The sequence below is a fragment of the Protomyctophum parallelum genome (assembly GCF_964188405.1).
Source record: "Protomyctophum parallelum genome assembly, chromosome: 15".
Taxonomy (NCBI): Eukaryota; Metazoa; Chordata; class Actinopteri; order Myctophiformes; family Myctophidae; genus Protomyctophum; species Protomyctophum parallelum.
Window position 1 is genome coordinate 4,941,098 of NC_139710.1, and position 22,637 is coordinate 4,963,734.

The 22,637-nt window shown below is 43.0% G+C and overlaps 1 protein-coding gene across 1 annotated transcript in view; it reads right to left on the reverse strand.

Moving 5' to 3' along the window:
• The window catches only part of slc4a5a (solute carrier family 4 member 5a), a gene marked incomplete at its 3' end in the record, with an annotated part of 33,731 nt that overhangs the window by 2,908 nt on the left and 8,186 nt on the right, over positions 1-22,637 (reverse strand). Inside the window, exons 6-22 of the mRNA XM_083784783.1 lie at positions 19,038-19,195; positions 18,850-18,937; positions 16,929-17,083; positions 16,282-16,404; positions 14,659-14,833; positions 13,558-13,691; positions 10,924-11,195; positions 10,422-10,456; positions 9,928-10,119; positions 9,348-9,461; positions 8,062-8,223; positions 6,775-6,953; positions 6,355-6,427; positions 5,745-5,813; positions 2,795-2,968; positions 265-471; positions 75-133 (exon numbers count right to left, since the gene is read on the reverse strand). Coding sequence (XP_083640909.1) covers positions 75-133; positions 265-471; positions 2,795-2,968; positions 5,745-5,813; positions 6,355-6,427; positions 6,775-6,953; positions 8,062-8,223; positions 9,348-9,461; positions 9,928-10,119; positions 10,422-10,456; positions 10,924-11,195; positions 13,558-13,691; positions 14,659-14,833; positions 16,282-16,404; positions 16,929-17,083; positions 18,850-18,937; positions 19,038-19,195 — 2,369 coding nt within the window. The remainder of the gene's footprint in view (positions 1-74; positions 134-264; positions 472-2,794; positions 2,969-5,744; positions 5,814-6,354; positions 6,428-6,774; positions 6,954-8,061; positions 8,224-9,347; positions 9,462-9,927; positions 10,120-10,421; positions 10,457-10,923; positions 11,196-13,557; positions 13,692-14,658; positions 14,834-16,281; positions 16,405-16,928; positions 17,084-18,849; positions 18,938-19,037; positions 19,196-22,637) is intronic.

Consider the following 22,637-nt stretch of genomic DNA (forward strand, 5'->3'; position numbering starts at 1 on the left):
CGGCCCATTCCGACTGGGCTGCATCGGGTTGGACCAGGTCTTTGTAGGGGATGTGTAGTTTGAGGACACAGTACCTGCGATCCGCTTCTGACTCTGAGGTGGGAGAACATGGCTTGGAGTAGGGATCATGGTCCTACAGGATATAAAAACACACACACACACACACACACACACACACACACACACACACACACACACACACACACACACACACACACACGCGCGCAAAAGACCAGACGTTATAAACATGTCATGATCCTTTACCACCAGCAGGAGGAAGCAGAAGCCTGCATTGTATTCCCTCACCTCATCATCGCTGTCATCCTGCTTAGATTTCTTCTTGTCTTTCCCCTTCTTGTCATCATCTTTCTTCTTCTTATCCTTGTCTGGTAGGATGTCATCCAGCCAAGCCAAGTCATGCTGGGAGAAGACCATGTCGAGCGCCAGACGCACGCCCATCAGGCCCAGGATCTAAAAACAACACACGATAAAAAGCTGGTACGCTAGTGAAAAGTATGCTTGTGCCCCATTATCCAAAAGACAAAGATCCCTATGTGCCCAACTTCGTTCTGGGATCTTGCCCTTGCACCTTGAGACTGGGAGGTATAGAGGAGTTACAGAAGAAGAACGTATTTGCACCTACTGTGATATAAATGATATTGAGAATGAGTTCCATTTTCTTTTCTATTGCCCGTTGTATCATGAGCTACGTCAAAAGTTATTTAACAGATGTACTAAAAATATAGATCTGATGTGGTTAAGTGATGCAGAGCGACTGAGATGGATTTTTCGAACAAAAGATATTTGCATTAGCAGAATATATAGAGAAAGCTTGGGACATACGGACAAAGAAAACTTATATGTGATGTATTTTATTTTATTTTATGATAATGCTTACTTCTGTTTTTGTTTTGACGTGATAGACGTGATAGTTTATTTATGTTGTTGGTGTCTTATAATCCCGTAAGGGATGGGTCTTAATGACAAGACACGAAAATAAAAATTCATTCATTCATTCATTCACAGCAGTTTCAGTGGCGGCTCTAGATTGGACTTTGTGCCCCTACGGTCCAGATTGGTCAGTAGTACCCTACCCTATACCAATAAAAGGTAATATGAAGAAGACATTATAATGCTGAACATAGTTGTATTTGTTTGTTTGTTGTTAGTGTTGCTGCTGCCTAATTGTATAGCCTATACTTGTAGCCCTTTTCAATACATCACTGTTAATAGGCGAGTATTTGTTATACATAGAGGGGTTTGAAAAACATAGTGCCCCCTTTGGAAAGAAAGTATGCCCACCTGCTGATTTGTGCCTGGCGCCGGCACTGAGCAGCTTGTTCTGATTCAATTGTGTGTGTGTGTGTGTGTGTGTGTGTGTGTGTGTGTGTGTGTGTGTGTGTGTGTGTGTGTGTGTGTGTGTGTGTGTGTGTGTGTGTGTGTGTGTGTGTGTGTGTGTGTGTGTGTGTGTGTGTGTGTGTGTGTGTGTGTGTTCTCTAAATGTAATTGAGGCATGCCACAAGACCACTAAAACCCAAATGATAAAGAGCCCTTCAATTATGCATGGCTCACTGCGCTTTGGGGCATCAATAAAAGGTATACCCAATAGACCTCAGAGAAATCGACCAAAGCATTACCAATTACCAATTTCTGGAAAGTACGATTGTTTATTTTGTATTTTTGTACATTAGATGTAGATGGTGCCCATACCCGAGGCGGGGGTTGGCGATAGGGCCTTTCTGTGTGGAGTTTGCATGTTCTCCCTGTGTCCCCTAGGGTAGTTACCCTCACAAAAACATGCCGTAATCCTGGTCTCTAAAACTACCTCCCCCTGGCCAGCCGGGGCGCCTGATGGAGGGGAAAGGAACTGGTCGGAATAACGTGTCCCTTCCACGCGCTACGTCCGGCTGGGGAAATTCCCCTCTGTCAGGTGAAAAGAAGCAGCTTGGACTCCTCATGCATAGAAGGAGGCATGAGGTCAGTCCGCTGCCCCCCCAGGTTGGCAGAGGAAGTTTAGCGCCCAGGATTATATTAGATAATTGGCACTGGGTGAAAAGAAAACTGGGTTACAAAATCGTGGGATAAAAATTTATAAAAAAAAAAAAACATTAGATGTAGATGGTGTACATTGCATACAGTATTACTGTACATACAACATGTTGTACAACATTCAGTACATACAGTATACTGTATATTATATGTATATATACACCATGTAAAACATCCAACTGTCTGCACTGTCATGCAACGGTGTCACTCGACAAAAAGGACTGTTTTTCAAGCGGAAGTGCCTTCAAAATAGAAGCTCTGGGTGCCAGAGTTGTCTGATCGCTTTTACTCTGAAAGCCATGAACCGGAAACACTTTCCTAAAAAAAAGTTGACTTTACAAAGAGACCTCACATCCCCGATCATCTTAATTTATTTTTTTACGCTCCAAAAAGCGTTCATATTTTGCGGGAGAGACGGATGAGGAGCAGAAATGAAGCGCCAGCATATCGATCCATTCATCACCACGGAGAGCGCCCTGGATTAGGAGATACGAGTCATTCTTTCCGCCGCGCTAACATGGGAGTCAATGACAAGCTAATAGTTGCACTGAGCGTTAGCCTACGGAAAGCCAAAAGCCAAAAAAAGAAAAAATAGGAAAAATTCAGAGTATTCTTATCTCGCCCCGTATCACTAGGACGTCGCTAGGACGTCCTCACACGTCGATGGTACTAATACTTCGGGATCCTTATGACGGTCTCATACGTCGTATGAACTGAAACGGTTATTTAACAGCGCATTACGTACCATGACAGGGAAGAGGATGGCCAGAAATGTGGACTTGAGGATCCAGAGTACTGCCAGGCATATGATCTGGACCAGGGTGAAGAGATGGACCTTCCTAAGGGGGACGTGACGCAGGTAGGAGAAGTCTGGCTGGTGTTTGGACGGCATCCAGAACAACTTCAACCTGTCCCAGAACTTTGGGATCGGAAAGGGACCAGGCAACCATTGGTGTTGGGAGAGAATACATCAGAAGAAGAAGTTAGACCAAGTTAGAGCTGAATTGAATACAGACCGGGTTACCTACTTCAGCTACTTGATAATATGTAAATCTTCTTAAATGTAAATCGTTAGCCTCATAGGATAAATGCCTAAGTCATTTTTTGGCGAAATTGAGATTTCTGCATACAGGTGATCTCCTGGGGCTGCTGCATCGTTCTGGATCATCGCCTATGTCCTCAGCCAATCACAAAGCTCACAATCTTCAAAAATGATGATCTGCCTAAGTCACTTGTGTGATTTGAGCATTTTTACGTTGCCGCCTAACTCACTTTGTGTGACTTGGGCATTTTTACATTGCATACACAGCAAACAACAGTTACTCTAATAGACCCCCAGGTGTTTAGTATGGAGTTAACATTACTCTAACAGACCCCCAGGTGTTTAGTATGGAGTTAACATTACTCTAATAGACCCCCAGGTGTTTAGTATGGAGTTAACATTATTCTAATAGACCCCCAGGTGTTCTGTATGGAGTTAACATTACTCTAATAGACCCCAGGTGTTTAGTATGGAGTTAACATCACTCTAATAGACCCCCAGGTGTTTAGTATGTAGTTAACATTACTCTAACAGACCCCCAGGTGTTTAGTATGGAGTTAACATTACTCTAACAGACCCCCAGGTGTTTAGTATGGAGTTAACATCACTCTAATAGACCCCCAGGTGTTTAGTATGGAGTTAACATTACTCTAATAGACCCCCAGGTGTTTAGTATGGAGTTAACATTACTCTAATAGACCCCCAGGTGTTTAGTATGGAGTTAACATCACTCTAATAGACCCCCAGGTGTTTAGTATGGAGTTAACATCACTCTAATAGACCCCCAGGTGTTTAGTATGGAGTTAACATCACTCTAATAGACCCCCAGGTGTTCTGTATGGAGTTAACATTACTCTAACAGACCCCCAGGTGTTTAGTATGGAGTTAACATTACTCTAACAGACCCCCAGGTGTTTAGTATGGAGTTAACATTACTCTAATAGACCCCCAGGTGTTCTGTATGGAGTTAACATTACTCTAACAGACCCCCAGGTGTTTAGTATGGAGTTAACATCACTCTAATAGACCCCCAGGTGTTTAGTATGGAGTTAACATCACTCTAATAGACCCCCAGGTGTTTAGTATGGAGTTAACATCACTCTAATAGACCCCCAGGTGTTTAGTATGGAGTTAACATCACTCTAATAGACCCCCAGGTGTTTAGTATGGAGTTAACATCACTCTAATAGACCCCCAGGTGTTTAGTATGGAGTTAACATCACTCTAATAGACCCCCAGGTGTTTAGTATGGAGTTAACATCACTCTAATAGACCCCCAGGTGTTTAGTATGGAGTTAACATCACTCTAATAGACCCCCAGGTGTTTAGTATGGAGTTAACATTACTCTAATAGACCCCCAGGTGTTTAGTATTGAGTTAACATTACTCTAATAGACCCCCAGGTGTTTAGTATGGTAACATCACTCTAATAGACCCCCAGGTGTTTAGTATGGAGTTAACATCACTCTAATAGACCCCCAGGTGTTTAGTATGGAGTTAACATCACTCTAATAGACCCCCAGGTGTTTAGTATGGAGTTAACATTACTCTAATAGACCCCCAGGTGTTTAGTATGGAGTTAACATCACTCTAATAGACCCCCAGGTGTTTAGTAGACATGTATTAAAAAATGCCTAAGTCACAGATTATTTTCTTGAAAATGGCCTAAGTCACTTTTTTTTGTTATGGAATGACTCTCATGTTTATCTTTTTGTAAAAAACATTTTGTTAACCCCTCAGGAAACCATTGTAAAAATCTGCATTAACAGTTTGACTGTTTTTTACGATTAACCCGCATTTTAATCAACCCCCCTTCACTGCCGAGATTGTTGTATTACCTTTAGAGCATACGCTGAATTATTTGGGCTTTTAATCCGCGAAAATCCATCAAAAAAAGCTCCCGTGGTTTGTTATGATCTGTGTGTAGCATCCACCATCTTGGTGCACCCGGAAGACGCACACAAGATTGGTTTCAATGAGGCGTTGCAACCAATGCATTTCCATTGGCCTCAATTTCCCAGAAGCCCTAGCAGCCCACAGCATGTGACGATTTCCGGTTTCGTCATCACAGCGAAGCCATCCAGTCTCATACTCCGCGACGAAGACGGATTTTCTTTTGATTCATTACATTACGGCGGATTAAACACATAAAACAAAAGGCGGGTATGTCCGATACGGCAGCGACATTAACCTGGAGTAATCCATTCGCGGCACGGAAACTGTTAAAAACTCTTACATACTTGCGAGAAAATGTGTTTTTCCTTATTATCCGAAAATCATAAAAAATGACTTATGCATTTATCCTATGAGGCTAACGAAATGCTACATGTCAAAATGCAAAACATGTGACTGGTGAAATGCAGGATGGCGCTAAACTCCTGTTTCATCTTCCTCAAAGGCCTCTCTGCATCAGCCCGGTTTGACAAAGCGAGAAAGAGACTTGCTCGTCCTGACGGAACTGTCCCTATCACCTCACATCTCTCCACGCCTCTCGTGCAACACTCTGGCACAGAACTGGGGAGGCATTTAAAAAAACACTGAACTACACCAATGACGTTAATTGTGCCTCCACAGCAGCTGTGTCTCTGAGAAAAGCTTTTGCAAGCAAAACAGCCAATGTACTACTTTGCTGATGATATTAAGCATACCATACCTGGATGCCATTGAGTGAAGCCACGCCCATATAGAGAAAGACACCATACAGCACTGGCATTGGGATGTACTACAACACGACAAAGGAATGGAAATCAAATCAAATGATTTTACAGTTTGGATTTAGCATATTTGCATTTAGCATTAGAATCATATTGTATCTGAATTCGTTTTGTACAGTCGCATAGTACTATGGGCTCCTGTAGGGGTTCACATTTTCACATATACATGGATTACATGGATTTATGAAAAAACAGTGGTAGCCTACTACTCTACGCAGGATAATTACAGCCGTATTTACAGCTAACTCAGTAAGGGACAGACTAAGTGTCCTTTGGCTGATGAAGTGATACCTTAACTTCTTGTACCACAATTGTAATATAAGGACAAGTAACTTGTAATTTGGTATCTTGACAAAATATAACTGTCTGCTATTAGACTGGGTCCGCCCAGACATGTCAAAGTGTCCCTGAACAAGACACTTAATTGCTCCCTGGGTGTGAGGGGCTGTATTAAAGTGTCCACTGCTGATAGTTAGTGAGTGGGGACTAAATAATAATAAGTATTATTAGAGATAGTGAATGCGGTATGTGATTTATATGTGTCCCTACCTGGAGTATGGGTGCCATGAAGATGGAGACTCCAGTCAGAACAAAAACCAAAATGCCTGTCATCCTCTGCTCTCTATGTATTGAAGAGAGAAAGAGAGAGAGTGTGTGTGTGTGTGTGTGTGTGTGTGTGTGTGTGTGTGTGTGTGTGTGTGTGTGTGTGTGTGTGTGTGTGTGTGTGTGCGTGTGTGCGTGCGTGCGTGCGTGCGTGTGTGCGTGTGAGAGAGAGAGAGAGAGAGAGAGACTCAGCATATAGACAGAGAAGGAGCATGAATTAAAACATTATTCGATTTAGAAAAGCTATCATTTAAACATCCCAATTTAGAAAAGCTATCATTTAAACATTTTTCAAGTGCATCAAATATAGAGTTTAATTGTTGTCACATGAAAATGTCTACTTCTTGTTGTGTTCTGTTGACCGACCTGACCCCCAGGAACTGGGGCGCCTCTCCAGGGGCGCTGGACTCGCTCTCCATCTTCAGAGAGTCAATGTGAGCGATGGAGATAACGGTGGCTGCTACGTACCAGGGCAAACCCATGAAGGAACAGGCTGCCATCAGAACCCCCACCCAGAGCAGATCCAAGTGGTAACCACAGCCTTTCTGCTCAGTGAAAGATTCATATCAAACAGTTTGATTGGTAATTTTCAACATCACTAGTTTGCATTAAACAATGCACCATTTTAAAGAAAACCCCTACATCTTATGAGCTTCATGCAGTACTACTTTTCAACTAATAGGCGTCCACGTCCTACTTCACACCAGGGTCCACATTTCTCAATGGAAGGGTAAGGAGACCAGGGGAGGCAGTGGCTCAGGGGTAGAGTGACTAGTTGGACCGTGAGGTTCCCAGTTCGATACTGGGCTCCGCCAGCGTTAGTGTCAAAGTGTCCTCGAGCAAGACTCTGAAGTCTGAACCCCTAATTGCTCCCAATGTGCAGGTTGGTGCCTTGCATGGTTTCCTCTGCCATCGGTGTATGAATGTGTGTGTGAATGGCATGGGTGAATCTATGAAAAGCTTTGGATGAAAGCGCTATAAGAAATGCACCATTTACCATTTTTCAACCACTGCAGATGCAATAATTATATTGTATTAATCTCTACCATGCAGATTGGTTAAAACAACATGCAATGAATTAAAACAAGTTCCAGATTGCAGCTTTAACATTCATTAGCAGTGGAAGCCCAGAAACCGAGGACCACTTTCATCACTGGCATCATTTCACATGAGTAGTCACTGCCTGTCACCTGAGGGTGATGATCTCCTCTCTGCTATTATTACCCCATTATTACAAAGAATTATCCAGCAGCTATCTATTCGTATAGCTTGTTAGTGCTTCTTGGTATCCGGCGCTGTGTTGTGCATAATTGCAGTCTTTGCGAGGTTATGTTTAAGTCCATGCACCAGTAGCATGACGTTGAAACAATACTAACAATGTGCCACAGTTACATAAACTCTCCATTGGGGATTTGCTGAACACATAAGTTAACTCCCAATGGTAATTGGTAATAATTTCTGGTGTTTTGTTTATCCTTTTGGCCAGTTTGAATAGGGATGATTGTCATGAAGACTTAAATGCTCAGGTTTGTGGGCAAAGAAGTACACACCAGCTCATATAAAACATTAATCTTAGATCACCTTGGGACACAAGTTGTCCGTATAGGCAAATGGCTTAATCGTTATGTCATCAACACAGTACTACATCCTTACCTTGAGTTTGTTCTCTTTTCGGTTGACAATGACAGCACTGATCTGCTGGTCCATGAAGATGAGGATGGTGACTAGGAGGGCAGGGACAAAACTAGCCACATATACCCACCATGGGTTCTTACCAAACGGCATCACCAGCCAGCCACGGCCTGGCCGAGTCGGCTAGAGGGCATACAATAATAATGTTAGTCAAATCACTCATATGACTCTCATGTAATAACCATACCATGGCTATAACCCATTCTGACCATGAGATCAGATTCATACGAGGTTTCCCACTGGACACACACTGGTCTGATGAACCCATTCTGACCTGAGATCGGATTCTAGAAATGTCAGTCGCTCTTCGATTTTTCAAAAATAGCAGACCTACAAGCTCGTATCGCGCCACTCGGTGGCGCGATATGAGCTTGTAGATCTGCTATTTTTCAATAGCTAAAGCATAACATGATGCTGACACCAAAATGGGTGCCCGTTCAGAATGGGATAAAGTCTCAATATTGATTAATTTCACATTTACAATGAGCTTTCGTGCATTTACAGGAGGCAGTAACTGAATTGTTTGAGCAATAGCCGTGGACTTTCTTTTGAAATGTATTTTTGTATAGAAATTGTTTCTGTATTAATTGGAATAACTTCTTTGATTTAAATTGTCGTTTTATAAAATCAGTATAACTCTTGAGATTATTCAATATCGTCATTAACGGTCAAGGCATGCACAGCCATGCCTGTGTCTTATTGCTTAGATCAGGGTTACTTTCTAAATGACCAGCTCAACCAGATCTACCCAACAAAAGATAAGTATTATGCAATTGCTGAAAATAGTTACGTATATTACACAAACACACTTTGAATGGGAAATAGAGGGGGAGGATCGAATTAGTATAGGATTTATTTTGTAACTTTGTAATACTGACAATGGTGCAAAACACTCTTGAAAACATAAATTGTGGGTTTGAGCTGCCCTTTTTTAAGTCAATCAATTAAGTGAAGTCACCTTAATTCAAGTGCATGGCAGATGACAAAAATAGCTTTTTTTAAATTTAAATTATATGTTTAGAGGTCAGATCTACCTGCACAGCCTGTGTGATCTACTGGTAGATCATGATCTACCTTTTGGGCAGCCCTGGCTTAGATAAACCTTTATAGATTACCTTTAACTTCAAACTAAAAACAAGACATGATGGAAATATAGAAGTAAAACAGTAAATATATAAAGCAAAGTAAAAGCCACAAATCTTACACTCACAAACATTGAAAAAATTTAAAATTAAACTAAAGAGTACCTTAAATTCTGTGGGAACGATTAGTTTGGGAGTTTTTAGACCAACCAACATATCCAGTCCCACAAATGTCATGATGGACATGAAGATAGAGAAGTCACTTATGAGTTTCCTGATCTGATGATAGCACAGAGAGAGAGAGAGAGAGAGAGAGAGAGGGGGGGGGGGGGGGGGATTAAAATGACAACCACCAAATCTCATTCAATTCCCTCCTCAGAATCAAAAGTGGGACCATGCAGTGTGTCAAATAGCCTTGGTGTGGAGTGATAGAGGGCTTAACATGTGACGAGGCAGGACTGTGGTTACGTGAGCAGCATGTAGTGTCAGATATTTGAGGAGACCTAAACAGTTATTACTGAAGATCTGAGGAGGAACACTGTTCTGGACACTCCACTGGTACAGGTTCTGGATGTGGCTACAGAGGTGTTAACAACATCACCACACATTTTATTACTTTATTTATGGCAATATCTACGCAACATTATTCATAACAAATGTGCAAAGTGCTGTACATTGAAAAGATCAGTCGTATTAGAAATGATTCAAAAGCCATATTGGACCCGTATTTGATTGATCAGCTCACCTTGGTGGGGAAGTAAGGGCTGAATTTAAACTTCTTGAGGGAGACAGTCATGGAGTAGGTGCCAAAGAACAGGATGAAGGACATGAGAGCCAAGTCAGGGACATATTTGCAGGTCTTTCCCACCAGGGAGCCTCCATACTTCAAACACTCCTTCTTGCTGAGTTGGCTCCAGTCCAGTGCTGTAAAATCCAACTGGCAAGAGAGAGAATGAGGAGATAGTTCATAGAAGGGGAGGAGAGAGAGGTACGAATACAGGAGGTTTATATTAGAAGAACGAGAAATACATAAAAGTGAACAAAGAATACTGTGATCTATCTCCAGTTCTCCACTAGCAGCTAGCTATACACAGTCTGCAGTGTCAGTGACATGCTTAGTGGTGAACTAAAAGCCAGTCAAATGTATTGTACACATTACAAATAAAATATGAATCTTTCATGACAACCTCTTTGGAGCATAATGGTAGATAACGGCAAAGAATAAAAACAAGCACTTACCCCAAAGAGAGTAGAGCTGTTATCTGGAACTGGAACTAAACCATTGAAGATCATTGAAGCCACTGTTTATAAATTGGGAGGTTGAAGGCAGAGACAGGAATGAAACAGAACGTTTTGAGATAGAAATGGGTAGTGAAAAAACAGGAAAGAGAAATGGAAACATGAATAATGAGAATTAAACAGCTGGACTCTGACACTGGAAAGAGCACACTGAATCCCATGCATACAAACAGATATACTCACTCAAAAATAAAACAGCAGCAGCCAGTGGTTGTCGTGTGGTGGAAGCAAAAACAGAAGACAAATCAGTTACAGAACTCAATGTCATCATTTTCATTCTGTTGAAATCAAAACATGAAATTTGAATATGCAGCACCTACAATTGACCTACAGTCTATCTACATTCTAACTACTGTAACTATCTGTCTGTCTGTCTGCCTGTCTCTCTAGCTAGCCACCCACCCATCCACCAATCCATCCGTCAGACAAGGGTTGAACTCACGTGGGTTTGGGGCCAGGCATTCACACTTGTAGGCTGTGACATAGTCAGGCTTAAAGTCAGTGTTGATGGGGTAATACTTGAAGGAGCCCACCATCTTTTTGATGGCGTCGGAGATGAAGATGAAGGAGATGAGGCTGGAGAAACCCTCCTCTGTGAATCGCGTCATGTACTTGATGACATAGCTGGCATCGCATGCCACCAAAATAAAGCACTGCAAGCAGGAGTGCATGCCGATCCACAATCGCAGTTCCATGTAGTCGATGCCATTGTTCCTGAGTTAAAGGTCAGAAAGAGACTCAAGATAAGATAAGATATAAGACATCACACACATCGGAGGAACATTGATTAGTGCGATGACGACATAATTCCAACATCCCCTGGTTAATTCTGGTTGGAGATCTGTGTTTCAGTTTCATCTCTCACTAAACTATTCTATCTAATTAAAAAAGCTAAATATATATACATTCTGGATGGCAAACTCTATTAGTGGATTAAATGAATGGCACAAAACCGGCATGTTTCTGGATCTAATGCTCATTCATTCAAGACAGACATAAACAAGTGTAAATGTTATATGTTCTGTTTAGTTTGTCCGTTGTCACTTTTCATTGTGCTTCATGTCATGGCAGCAGACCAGACTTCACAACTTGAACTTTACCACATTATCCCTGATGTCCCTATTTTTGGCATGTCATTATAGGCATAACACTTTCAAAAGCCGCACCTACAAGCTCACAAAATGTCACGGGTTAAAGCGGATGTGTGTCATCTTTAGGTGTGTGTGTGTGCGTGCGTTCTTGGGTGTGCGCTTGCGTACGTGCGTGCGTGCATGCGCGTGTGGTAGGTGGAACATGAATCGCTATCCTCAGCTTCGCCCGAGCCTGTAAAGTGAAATCATGGCCAGGCCAACTATATTGTGTAGTAAGAAAGGTCATATAGGCTTTCAGCAGACCTCTCGGTAATGTCTGTGAAATAAAGCCCAGAGCAGACAAACACGGATTGCCCAGGTCAGACTGTGGCTGAAATATAAGCCAATCTCTCCAGGTCACAGGTTGAGGCAGCCACATGAGTCAATCAGACACACTACAAAATCCAGAATGTTAATTTAACTCTGAAAGTATCTAATTGGATCCATAGATTGTGGACCATTGTTTTGTGTTCAGCTTGTCACTTCATGCCCAGGGGTCATTAAAACTGTTTAAGTGCCAAAACCGTAATCCCGTCTTCTAGACGTCTTTGCAATGGGTGCCAGGGCCGACAAGACGTCATTTCAATTTTCTTTTTTTACACTTTTTTTTAAAACGCCCTCTCTTTTTTTTTATAATGGGAGAATTGGCACTCAGAGCCTAAACTGGTGACCACCAGGTGGCACTGAAGGATTAATGACATTTCTACTTATTCCTGTTTTGTTTTTTATTTAGTCGTTTGTGTTATATGTGACTTTATGTACTCATTCTGTCTATATATGATTTTTGTTCTATGTTTGTTGTTTCAGGACGGGGGGGATGGGAAGGGGAGGGGAACAGAAAAATGTAACTGTTTTGATTGAACTGCTTGTCTGTTTATACTGCCAAATGGAATAAAGCACATTGTTTCAGCACAATGCTTCATTTGAACAACAGTTTCACAATAGTGTCATAGAAACAGTATTGATCTTGTTTTTGGAGGGACATGCTCTAGCTGTTTGGTAGGAGGTATGTTAAGAGAGAGAGAGAGGGGTTACAGTAGTAGCTAACATTAAAGAGAATGTTTTTTAGACAAATTGAAATTCAAGTTCAAGTGTCAACTCTGATAATGACTTTATCGGTGCAATACCAACCCACCTGGTGCACAAAGTATATTAAAACTTTGCAAATTATTTCCAAGCCTGTGTGACACAGGTGTGATGTGTGCACAAATGTAATTTGCAATTCATAATGCATACATAGCAATATTAAATATGCTGGCAGCATGCATTCTAAGAATATCTGATCAGCACAACCATTAAAAAAAGGGCAGGGTTTCTTTGCCATTATTCATCAAATAGTTTGACTGGACTCTCATATTTATAACATCATTTGTATTTTGTTTATCCCCCCCCCCCCAATTAAATATGTAGCAATTTTACTGGTGCCTGATATCTCAGTCAGTTAGTGACCATCTTATTATTACACCATATGAGTCATAAGGAACCAAGTAAAGAAATCTGACACATGTAATGTCTTGTCTTAGATGTATCCCCTATAGGTTTCCCCTGTCTCTCTACACTCTCCTATCTAAATAAAGCATAACAAATGTCTCCAAAAAACATTGCAGCATTGCAGCATTTTTAAACAATGACTTCCCTACAACAGCAGTTATTCGTTTCCGCCACATTGAAGGAATTGGATATCAGCATAAACAAATGCAGCTCCCAATACTTCATTGACTATATAGTAACATTCAACCCGACAGCATGTTCATCAGCCAAGATGCCTCTTGGGTTGAAATGTTGCTATATGAATAAAGTATTGACAGCTGCATGTGGATATCTGTTTAATCTATAATCTATCATATCCATTCCCACAAGACGCCATTCCTCTTGTTCACAACAAACAGCTGTTATCTGCCATTCCATCTGTAGGTTATTGTGTCTCAGGGGCTCATGAGGCTCACTTGCTGAATTCGTAGAGGAGCTTTTCAAAGATGAGGATGGGTCCTGTGGAGCTGAGGATGATGAGGGGCTGACCGCCGAAACAGCAGAACACTGTCCCTGCCAGAGCAGTACCCAGGAAACTCTCCATCACACCCTGAGGGGGGAAGGGGGGGGAGGCATGAAGAAACATACATGAACTGTTATGGAAAAGGATTCGGTTGAACGGACAGGCAAACAGATGATGATAGAATGTGAATGCATTAACGGAAGTGCAGTATTGAAGTTGACGATGTGATCAATCACAGACCTCACCAGTGTCGCCACTTATCTTAAGTGATTCCCGTCTATGTTTGTCTGTGTGTGTGTGTGTGTGTGTGTGTGTGTGTGTGTGTGTGTGTGTGTCTGTGTCTGTGTGTGCGTGCGTGCGTGCGTGCGTGCGTGCGTGCGTGCGTGCGTGCGTGCGTGCGTGCGTGCGTGAGCAAGTGAGCGAGTGATGGCTGCCTGATCATACAGTAACTGAGTAACATGAACCAAAGTACAGTGTGCAGGTTCAGGAACCCAGTTGCAGTTGAAAATTTGCTCCTTGTCTTTTCTTTTTTTTCTATAATTTCTTATCCCACGATTTTGTAACCCATTTTCCACCCCTGTGTCAATTATCTAATGTGATCCTGGGCTCTACACACCCTCCGCCAACCTAGTCCCCATATATGGGGGACAAGGGGAGAGCAACGGACTTGAACTCATGCTTCCTTCATGCCTGAGTGTCCAAGTTACTCCTTTACACCTGACAGGGGGGAGTTTCCCTGGTTGGACGTAGCGCGTCGAAGGAACACGTTATTCCAACCAGTTCCTTTCCCCTCCATCAGGTGCCCCGGCTGGCCAGGGGGAGGCAGTTTAGAGACCAGGATTACTGCATGTTTTTTGTGAGGGTACCTACCCTAGGGGACACGGGGAGAACATGCGAACTCCACACAGAAAGGCCCTTTCGCCAACCCCGCCTCGGGTATGGGCACTGATGACGCGGATGAGGAAACACGCCGCCAGCACCCACAGCGCCCCGAGCGGGAATCGAACCCAGGACCTTCTAGCTGTGAGGCGACAGCAGCTCCTTGTCTTTTCACCTGATAGTTGTCAGTAGCGTCTCCCAGCAGGCCTCCAAAGGTGATGGCATTGGTGATGCAGCCAAGGTAGATGAATAGAACAGCAGAGATGGACTGGATGTGAAAACCTTCATAGATATCACTGGGATACCATGGCAGCTTCCTCTTAATGTCCAGCCACAGACCACCACAGAACCTGTTTCGCACGCACGCACGCACGCACGCACGCACGCACGCACGCACGCACGCACGCACGCACGCACGCACACACACACACACACACACACACACACACACACACACACACACACACACACACTGTGTGAGGATCACTGATCCTCAACACTCCTTCGAACCCTTGTGGCACAGTTAAAAAAAAATCTTTCAATCAAAAAGTAACTTTGTTGTAACAATGTATGCAGAATCAAAAAATAAATTCCAGCCAACTACGAACTCAGAGATTCTAGCCAAATAATTATTCAGTTCATAATAAGTGTAATAAGTAGTAATAGTGTGTTCTTAGTGCCCGATTTGTTTCTCCACTTCAAACCGAGGTGAAATAAATGATTAGCCGCCTCAGCATCACGTTCACATGATTCACTTTATCCAATCACACACTCATCCCATTTTCATGCCGGCTATTTAAACTGGAAGTTTGCACTGCTCAATCTGCTTGCTTACTTGCTGCTGCACACTAATACTGCTGTGCTGCTGTCTGCTTAAACCTTTGCTGCTCACCCTCCTCCACCCCAGCTACCACCTGCAGTTAGGTACGGGGGATTCAGAGTCCCTATGGTTGGAACTTACTTGGAACTGATGTGCTTGATCTCAGTACCTAAAAGCAGATCCAATTCATCGCCAAACCATAATAAATATATATTGCTCATTCTTGAGTTGTCCTGACTGAACATTTGAAATGCTCTTTTTATATATTTCCGTTGAGTCTCCCTGCAAGGCCAGATAAAGAGAGACAACACATTTGGTGGTGTTCCATTGATTGCACTGTACGCGCATGCCAAACAATTAATCAAACACAAATGAAACGGCTTCATAGGATTGGCAATTACATTTAAAAAGACTCTTTGACTTTCACAGCAAAGGAATCTGCTGGGTGAGTTTCGGAGGTTGGCCAAATGCAGGTTAGGTCAGACCCAAATCTCACCGTTTGGTAAACATCAAAGCAAATTTCCTATTTTGCAAGCTTGACCCATTAAAACCAAGAAAGCATCTGCCATTTTAGATTTCAGTATTGGCCATTCACAAATAAAGCTCATAGCGCTTGTACATCTGCTATTTCTTTTATATTTTTGAAATACGTTGAAAGAAAAATGTTGAAATATTTTGAATCATGAAAAGGTTTGAGAACTACTGATTTAGAAGGCATTTGTTGAATCAGCCTCAGGTCCTCTCCACTGCCAAGTACAGATGGGTTCAGAGCCTAAATGAGCGTCTACCTCCCAGTGAATGCCAGCTCCTCTCCCAGTTCATCTACCTCCCAGTGAATGCCAGCTCCTCTCCCAGTTCATCTACCTCCCAGTGAATGCCAGCTCCTCTCCCAGTTCATCTACCTCCCAGTGAATGCCAGCTCCTCTCCCAGTTCATCTACCTCCCAGTGAATGCCAGCTCCTCTCCCAGTTCATCTACCTCCCAGTGAATGCCAGCTCCTCTCCCAGTTCATGAGGATGAGGCGTCTCCTCGTCTCCATCTCCAGCTCCTCCAGCTGCACCGTTCAGTAGGCCCTGCTCGTTTACAGAGAACACAGACTTCCTGTGGAGAGAAATACAGTGTTATACAGTATGAAGAATGCAGTTTAGTGGGGAGATATTTTTCCCTTTACCAGTACTAGACAGCACCAATTTAGGTACACTACAGCTAATTAAAAAAATCACACCAGTGTGAACCAAGTGGTGCAACTCCCGTCTATTGGTTCTCTGTATCGTTCCAATTTGTATCATTCCAATTTCTTCTCTGTATCGTTCCAATTTCTTCTCTGTATCGTTTGCGTCCAGCAGGTGGCAGCCATGTCACATACTTCTCTCGTTCCAATTTCACGCATGAGCACACCACTCGTGCTCACACAGGTACACAAACAGGTACATGGACATTGCATGCTGGATGTAGAAGTGGTTGCACCACTTAAAACTAATATATAAACTAAAATTATGAAGTAAAAATAATAAAATGTACTGTATGAAATGAACTTGAACACACTACATATTATGCAGGAGAAAAAGAAGGCTTTCTACCAATGGGTTTGGGGTGAATTACAATCAGCTGAAGATGTTTCAAACCTTTTGTCAGCCGAGGTGACCTTCTTTGGAGGCTCGATTCGGATTTTGGGATCCCATTCGCCTGGTGGAAGCACGATCACCTCATCCAAAAACTCATCAATTCCTGCGATCAGATCCTCACGATCTCTGGCCTTATATGCTACATCGCTGAAGAGCTGGAGATTGATAGATAGTGTTTGTATGCGAGAAAGGGAGAGCAGCCAAGAGAGAAGCATTATTGGAGGGTGATGTGTGTGTGAGGGGTGTGAGAGAATGTTGGTTGGTTTGTAAGAGAGGCTGCAGCAATAGATGAAAGAAATACTTCTCCCTACCTGCACTGTTTTGAAACTATATCCTTTACTAGCCCATTCTGACCTGAGATCAGATTCATACGAGGTTTCCACTGGAGACACACTGGTCTGATTAACCCATTCTGACCTGAGATCAGATTCTAGAAATGTCAGTCGCTCTTCGATTTTTCAAAAATAGCAGACCTACAAGCTCGTATCGCAGCTTGTAGATCTGCTATTTTTCAATAGCTAAAGCATAACATGATGCCAACACTAAAATGGGTGCCCGGTCAGAATGGGCTAGTCGATGGGTTATGGGTGTACTACGTAATACCAGATATGTGTCTACTGTGTATAGTAGTGACTGGGAGTTATGAAAGTTATGGAAGATCTTAAACATACAAAATGTAGTAGAATATTATTTGTATGCTGCGGTTCATCCCTCTATGCAACGGTTGTGTGGCAACATTGAGATGTAACCGTTCCCCTTGTGGTTATTACATGCTATATTTAATGTAAAATCAATTTATTTTCATTCACAGATACAATTAACCGTGGAATATCTATATAATGAAACTATACATACTGTATAAACTATACATACTATACATCTAATACTACAAGTAAGACGCGCAAACGCGGGAAGCGAACGCAGCTCGTGTGTGTGTGGTTGTTTGTGTGTGTGTGTGTGTGTGTGTGTGTGTGTGTGTGTGTGTGTGTGTGTGGTTGTGTGTGTGTGTGTGTGTATGTGTGTGTGTGTGTGTGTGTGTGTGTGTGTGTGTGTGTGTGTGTGTGTGTGTGTGTGTGTGTGTGTGTGCTACAGCTGCGCCCTCTGGTGGCGGGCGGGTGGTGTCACAGCGGGACAGACACAGACAGACACACACACACAGACAGACATGATCTGCAGGGTCTCATAGTTAGTGCTCAGTGCGTTCGCAATAAAGTGCTATGACTACATAAAATGCAATTCTAGTGCTGTCCACGTAACATGCTATAAGTGTGTATAGAATGCTAGATAAGTCTACATAAAGTGCTCATCTAAGGGGCTAGGGCAAGTCTAAACGCATATTAGAGATACCAAATGCCTGCCAGGTGCTCTCAAAGACCTCATGAGTGTTTTCTTTGTGTGAATAAATATTGAAGTCTTGACATCGAGGCAGATTCTAAGTGGCTCCTCTGCCAGAGATAAGCAGCAGCAATTGTGACTGTGACAGGAACAAGACGCAGCGAGGCAAGATGCAGGTCAATGTCATGAATCAGGATCAAGATGACCTGCCAGTTCTGCGGTAATAATGTGTCTAGAAGCCCCGCGGGGCTGATTATCTCACTTTCACACAAGAGGAGCTGTGTGGAATTCTCTCCCCTATGAAAAGATCTTACCCCGGGGCGGATCCCCAATATTCTTCCATCTTAAGCTTTGTTGTAGCCTACGTCAAATCACCTACCTAAAAATCATCTGTTTTTGCAGAGCGTTCATCGATATTATGACATGCACAGAATACGGTCATACGGCTAAGCCCTGAGCCCTATGTGGCATGATGGCCGATTGATTGATTGATTGATTACTTACCCTACCTACGTTTTTTTATTAATTTCTTTAAAGAAGAAGAAAAGAAGAAGAAGAAAAAGAAGATATAAGGATGGGCACTTACATCATCAACCATCAGGGTTGCGATGGCTCGTCCAATCTCATTATAGGACTTAGCTTTTCCCTGGGGGCCCAGTAGGACAAACAGGAACCTGGCACATCAGAGAAGAAAACAAAGGTCAACGTACGTGTGTCTGTGAAAATGATCTCATTAGACAGATAATAGTCAGGGCAGTAAGAACAAGGCCATACCTTGTGGGCACAGCGACCTCGGTCAGGCCTCCTAGCGTAGTGGCTTGAGCGAGGCGCACAAATGCTACAAAGGGCTTGTCCAGGAAGTCCACTTCGCCCACCAGCACATTTGAGGCCTCGGCATCTCTGGGTATCTTTTTCATGAACTTGTTCTTAAGCTGCAACGAGAGAGCGGAGGAACACAATGTGATGTCATTGTGTCATGTTCAAATGCATCTCACCTTTCTCCCAGACTTAAGTAAATGATCATGGCAAGGTGAGTTAGCTAAAATATGATTGAACAATGAGCTTGAGCAGTCTACGACTGTCCTGGCCTATATGGTCTGTGAGAATCCAAATACAAAAGTCCTCAGTTTCAGGCGCTGAGACAAACTGCAAAAACAGAATCATGAAAAACTAGAAAAAGTGCCCTTCTGGGCACAGGTCTCCACCAGGTTATCCACAGATCCGTGCAGTTAGAGGTAAAAACACTTTTCGGCCAGTTATAGCGCCACCTTGAGGTTGAGTTGAAATTGTTCATGTGGCATTTTGTCCTCTGCCTAGTAGGAATGTGGGTGCACAATTTCACGGAAATCACGCGATGTGTTCATGATTTGCAGCATTTTGTTTGAAACTGAGCACTCCTGTGAACTTTGGAAGCCAATCTTAACCAATCAGGATGGAGTGTGAGAAATCTGAAAGACCGGTTTGGTTGAATGGCTCTAGAGAGACTGTGTACCAATTTGCGTGATGTGTGGACAAAATCTGTAGGTGTGCTGTGCAAAAACTTGTTTTGCACAAAGCGGCCTCCTGGTGGCGCTATAACAGGCCGTTCTGGAAGGTTTGGGGCAGAGGTTCATCGTTGGCATCCAGGGAGTGTGTGTGCAAAATGTGGCATCGACCGGGTTAACGGTGGCCGAGATTAGCTGCTAACGGACGGACACACACACGGACGGACACGCGGACGGACGGAGTGCAAAACATACTCTCTCCCCATGCCTTCGGCCTGGTGGAGACAATAACCCACAATGCTCCAATTTTATTCACAGCTGTGACGGCCCCCTGGGCCTTTAAATCATGGGCTCTGTTCATTCTGCTGTGTATGAGTCATGCCTGCTTTGTTCCCTGCCCCCTGTTTAAGTTGCATATTTTGATTCTATTTTGATAATGTATTAAATAAAACACCTTTTTTGCTGATTTACCTCTGTTTGGTCTCCCCTCTTTGCCAAGCCATAACACAGCACAGCAGCAATATATGAACCGTCATTTTTCAAGCCTTGAAGCCTTGAAACCATCTGGTCTGTGTGAATAGCATTACATTCTCCATCACCAACGTATATGGGCAAGTTCCGCTCTATAGTATAGCCAGCATATAGTTCCCAGACCATCAAAACGTCAAACAGTCAAAGCAAGGTGCAAACTGTAACTAAACAGCCAGGACTACACTCTCAGCTAAGCCCATGTTTATAGAACACAAGCAAAAAATGCGGCAGCTTTGTGAAGTATGTAATGAAGCAAACGCATTGATCACCGTGCTCAGGTTTCAAAACCCAGCATTGACATGGTTATTGCATGGGTGAAATAGTCTCTCTCCCCCTTCCTCTCCATTCCCCTATCCCGATCTCTCCCTCTCATGACGATCAAGCTCTCCCCCTCCCTCCCCTTCTCACTACCGCCCCTCTCCCCCCCAACTAACCTGACCTGTGTGTGACACAAGGATGTGCTGTAAATTGGACAGCGGTACAATAATATATCGCTCAATATCAATGAACGTTCGGTTCAGTCGATATCCACAGCCTGTCGGCTGCTACATGTGAGGTGGCAGGCACGCGCGGACGGGACAGTGACACGTTTCCCTGATGCCAGTTCATATTGATCCAGACAAAAGTGTCATGTACAGGAAGTGGAACCCCACAAAGATGAACACAAAATCCTTAACCCATCCCTGAGAGTGTGCAAATGTGATTAACCCATTCTGACCTGAGATCAGATTCATACGAGGTTTCCGCCGGACACACACTGGTCTGATAAACCCATTCTGACCTGAGATCAGATTCTAAAAATGTCAGTCGCTCTTCGATTTAAAAGAAATAGCAGACCTACAAGCTCGTATCGCGCCACTCGGTGGCGCGATATGAGCTTGTAGATCTGCTATTTTTAAATAGCTAAAGCATAACATGATGCTGACACCAAAATGGGTGCCCGGTGAACACTGAGGATTTTACTTTTCAAAGCAGACAGGTAACACAGAAAGACACAAAAAATAGTCAAAACATCCGGTGCAATCACACACATCATGCATGCAGGCACGAACATGTGAATGTATGCGCGCACACACACACACACACACACACACACACACACGCATGCACGCACGCACGCACGCATATGCATGCAGGTACAGTATGCACGCATGTGAAGACAAATGCAAAACAAACTAATCCACATGGTTCCACTTTATAAAATTGCACATTCATAAACACAAAGAAATGGCACACAAAGAAATTAAACCAGAAAAGCAAACACATTTTAAAGCCATGTGCAGGCCAGAAGCGAACAACAGTGAAAGAATAGAGTCTGCACATTGGAATATGTAAAAGATAATGCCTTATTATGCCACAACAGTGATAATAAATCATTTTGAGCATGTTCCAGTGTGCAGACTATATTCTTTTACACACAGAAAGACACACGTACAGCATAAAGTATACACATGCACATACATACACACACAGACAAAATTAATCATACACACACACACACTTCAAAATAATTGCCTGCCAATAAGTGACCTTGAGAAGGCATGTAAACTACATCCTTACAATCCCCAGCCTCTGAACCAATCACAGGTATTTTCTAGGGATGCTTGTTCTGGCAGACAATACCTTTCACTTAATTGAACCATTTACACAGCGTCCTCCAAATCAAATCCCCATTCACGGTAAACCCGCTTATTTTTGCACGCTGCCACTCACAATTATTCCGGCAATAAAGTTAAGCCTGACCTGTTCAACACAAACCCGATCCGTCTCGTTTTATGGCTTTGTATAATCCCAGATAATAATGGACATGTCCTTACATTGCCATAGTTCCTAATGGCACTGTATTTAACCTCCCTACAAATGAGAAGAGAATTATGTAGCTACGTACATGCTGCTTCCATCACTGTCTGTAACCTTCTCTACAATGAGATATTGATGAGTGCTGGGGGGAAGAAATATAGCTTCTCGCTGCTTCATTGGACAACAAATACAATACAGCACAGTCCCTTAGTGAGAGAGGTTATCTTGTCAATAACACAAGGCGACAAATGGAAAACAAGGGCAAGGGCTTTAACCTCCCGGGAGACATGAATATACGGATTGCCTAAAGACAAAGACAATTTGTTCCATAGAATTGTTGCAAATACTGGGGACAATTTAATCAAACTAAACAAAACGTAATCAAATCCACATTAGATAGTGGTTATCTCTTTCTATAAATGCATGATTTTCTAATGTTTTTCGAAAAGGTGGCACAAATTTTGGTTAATCCTTGATTGAGCTTGTCCAATACGTGAGGCCACTGGGTTGGGTTGGCCAATCAGCAAAGCCCGGGACAGACATACACAAACGCATGTCA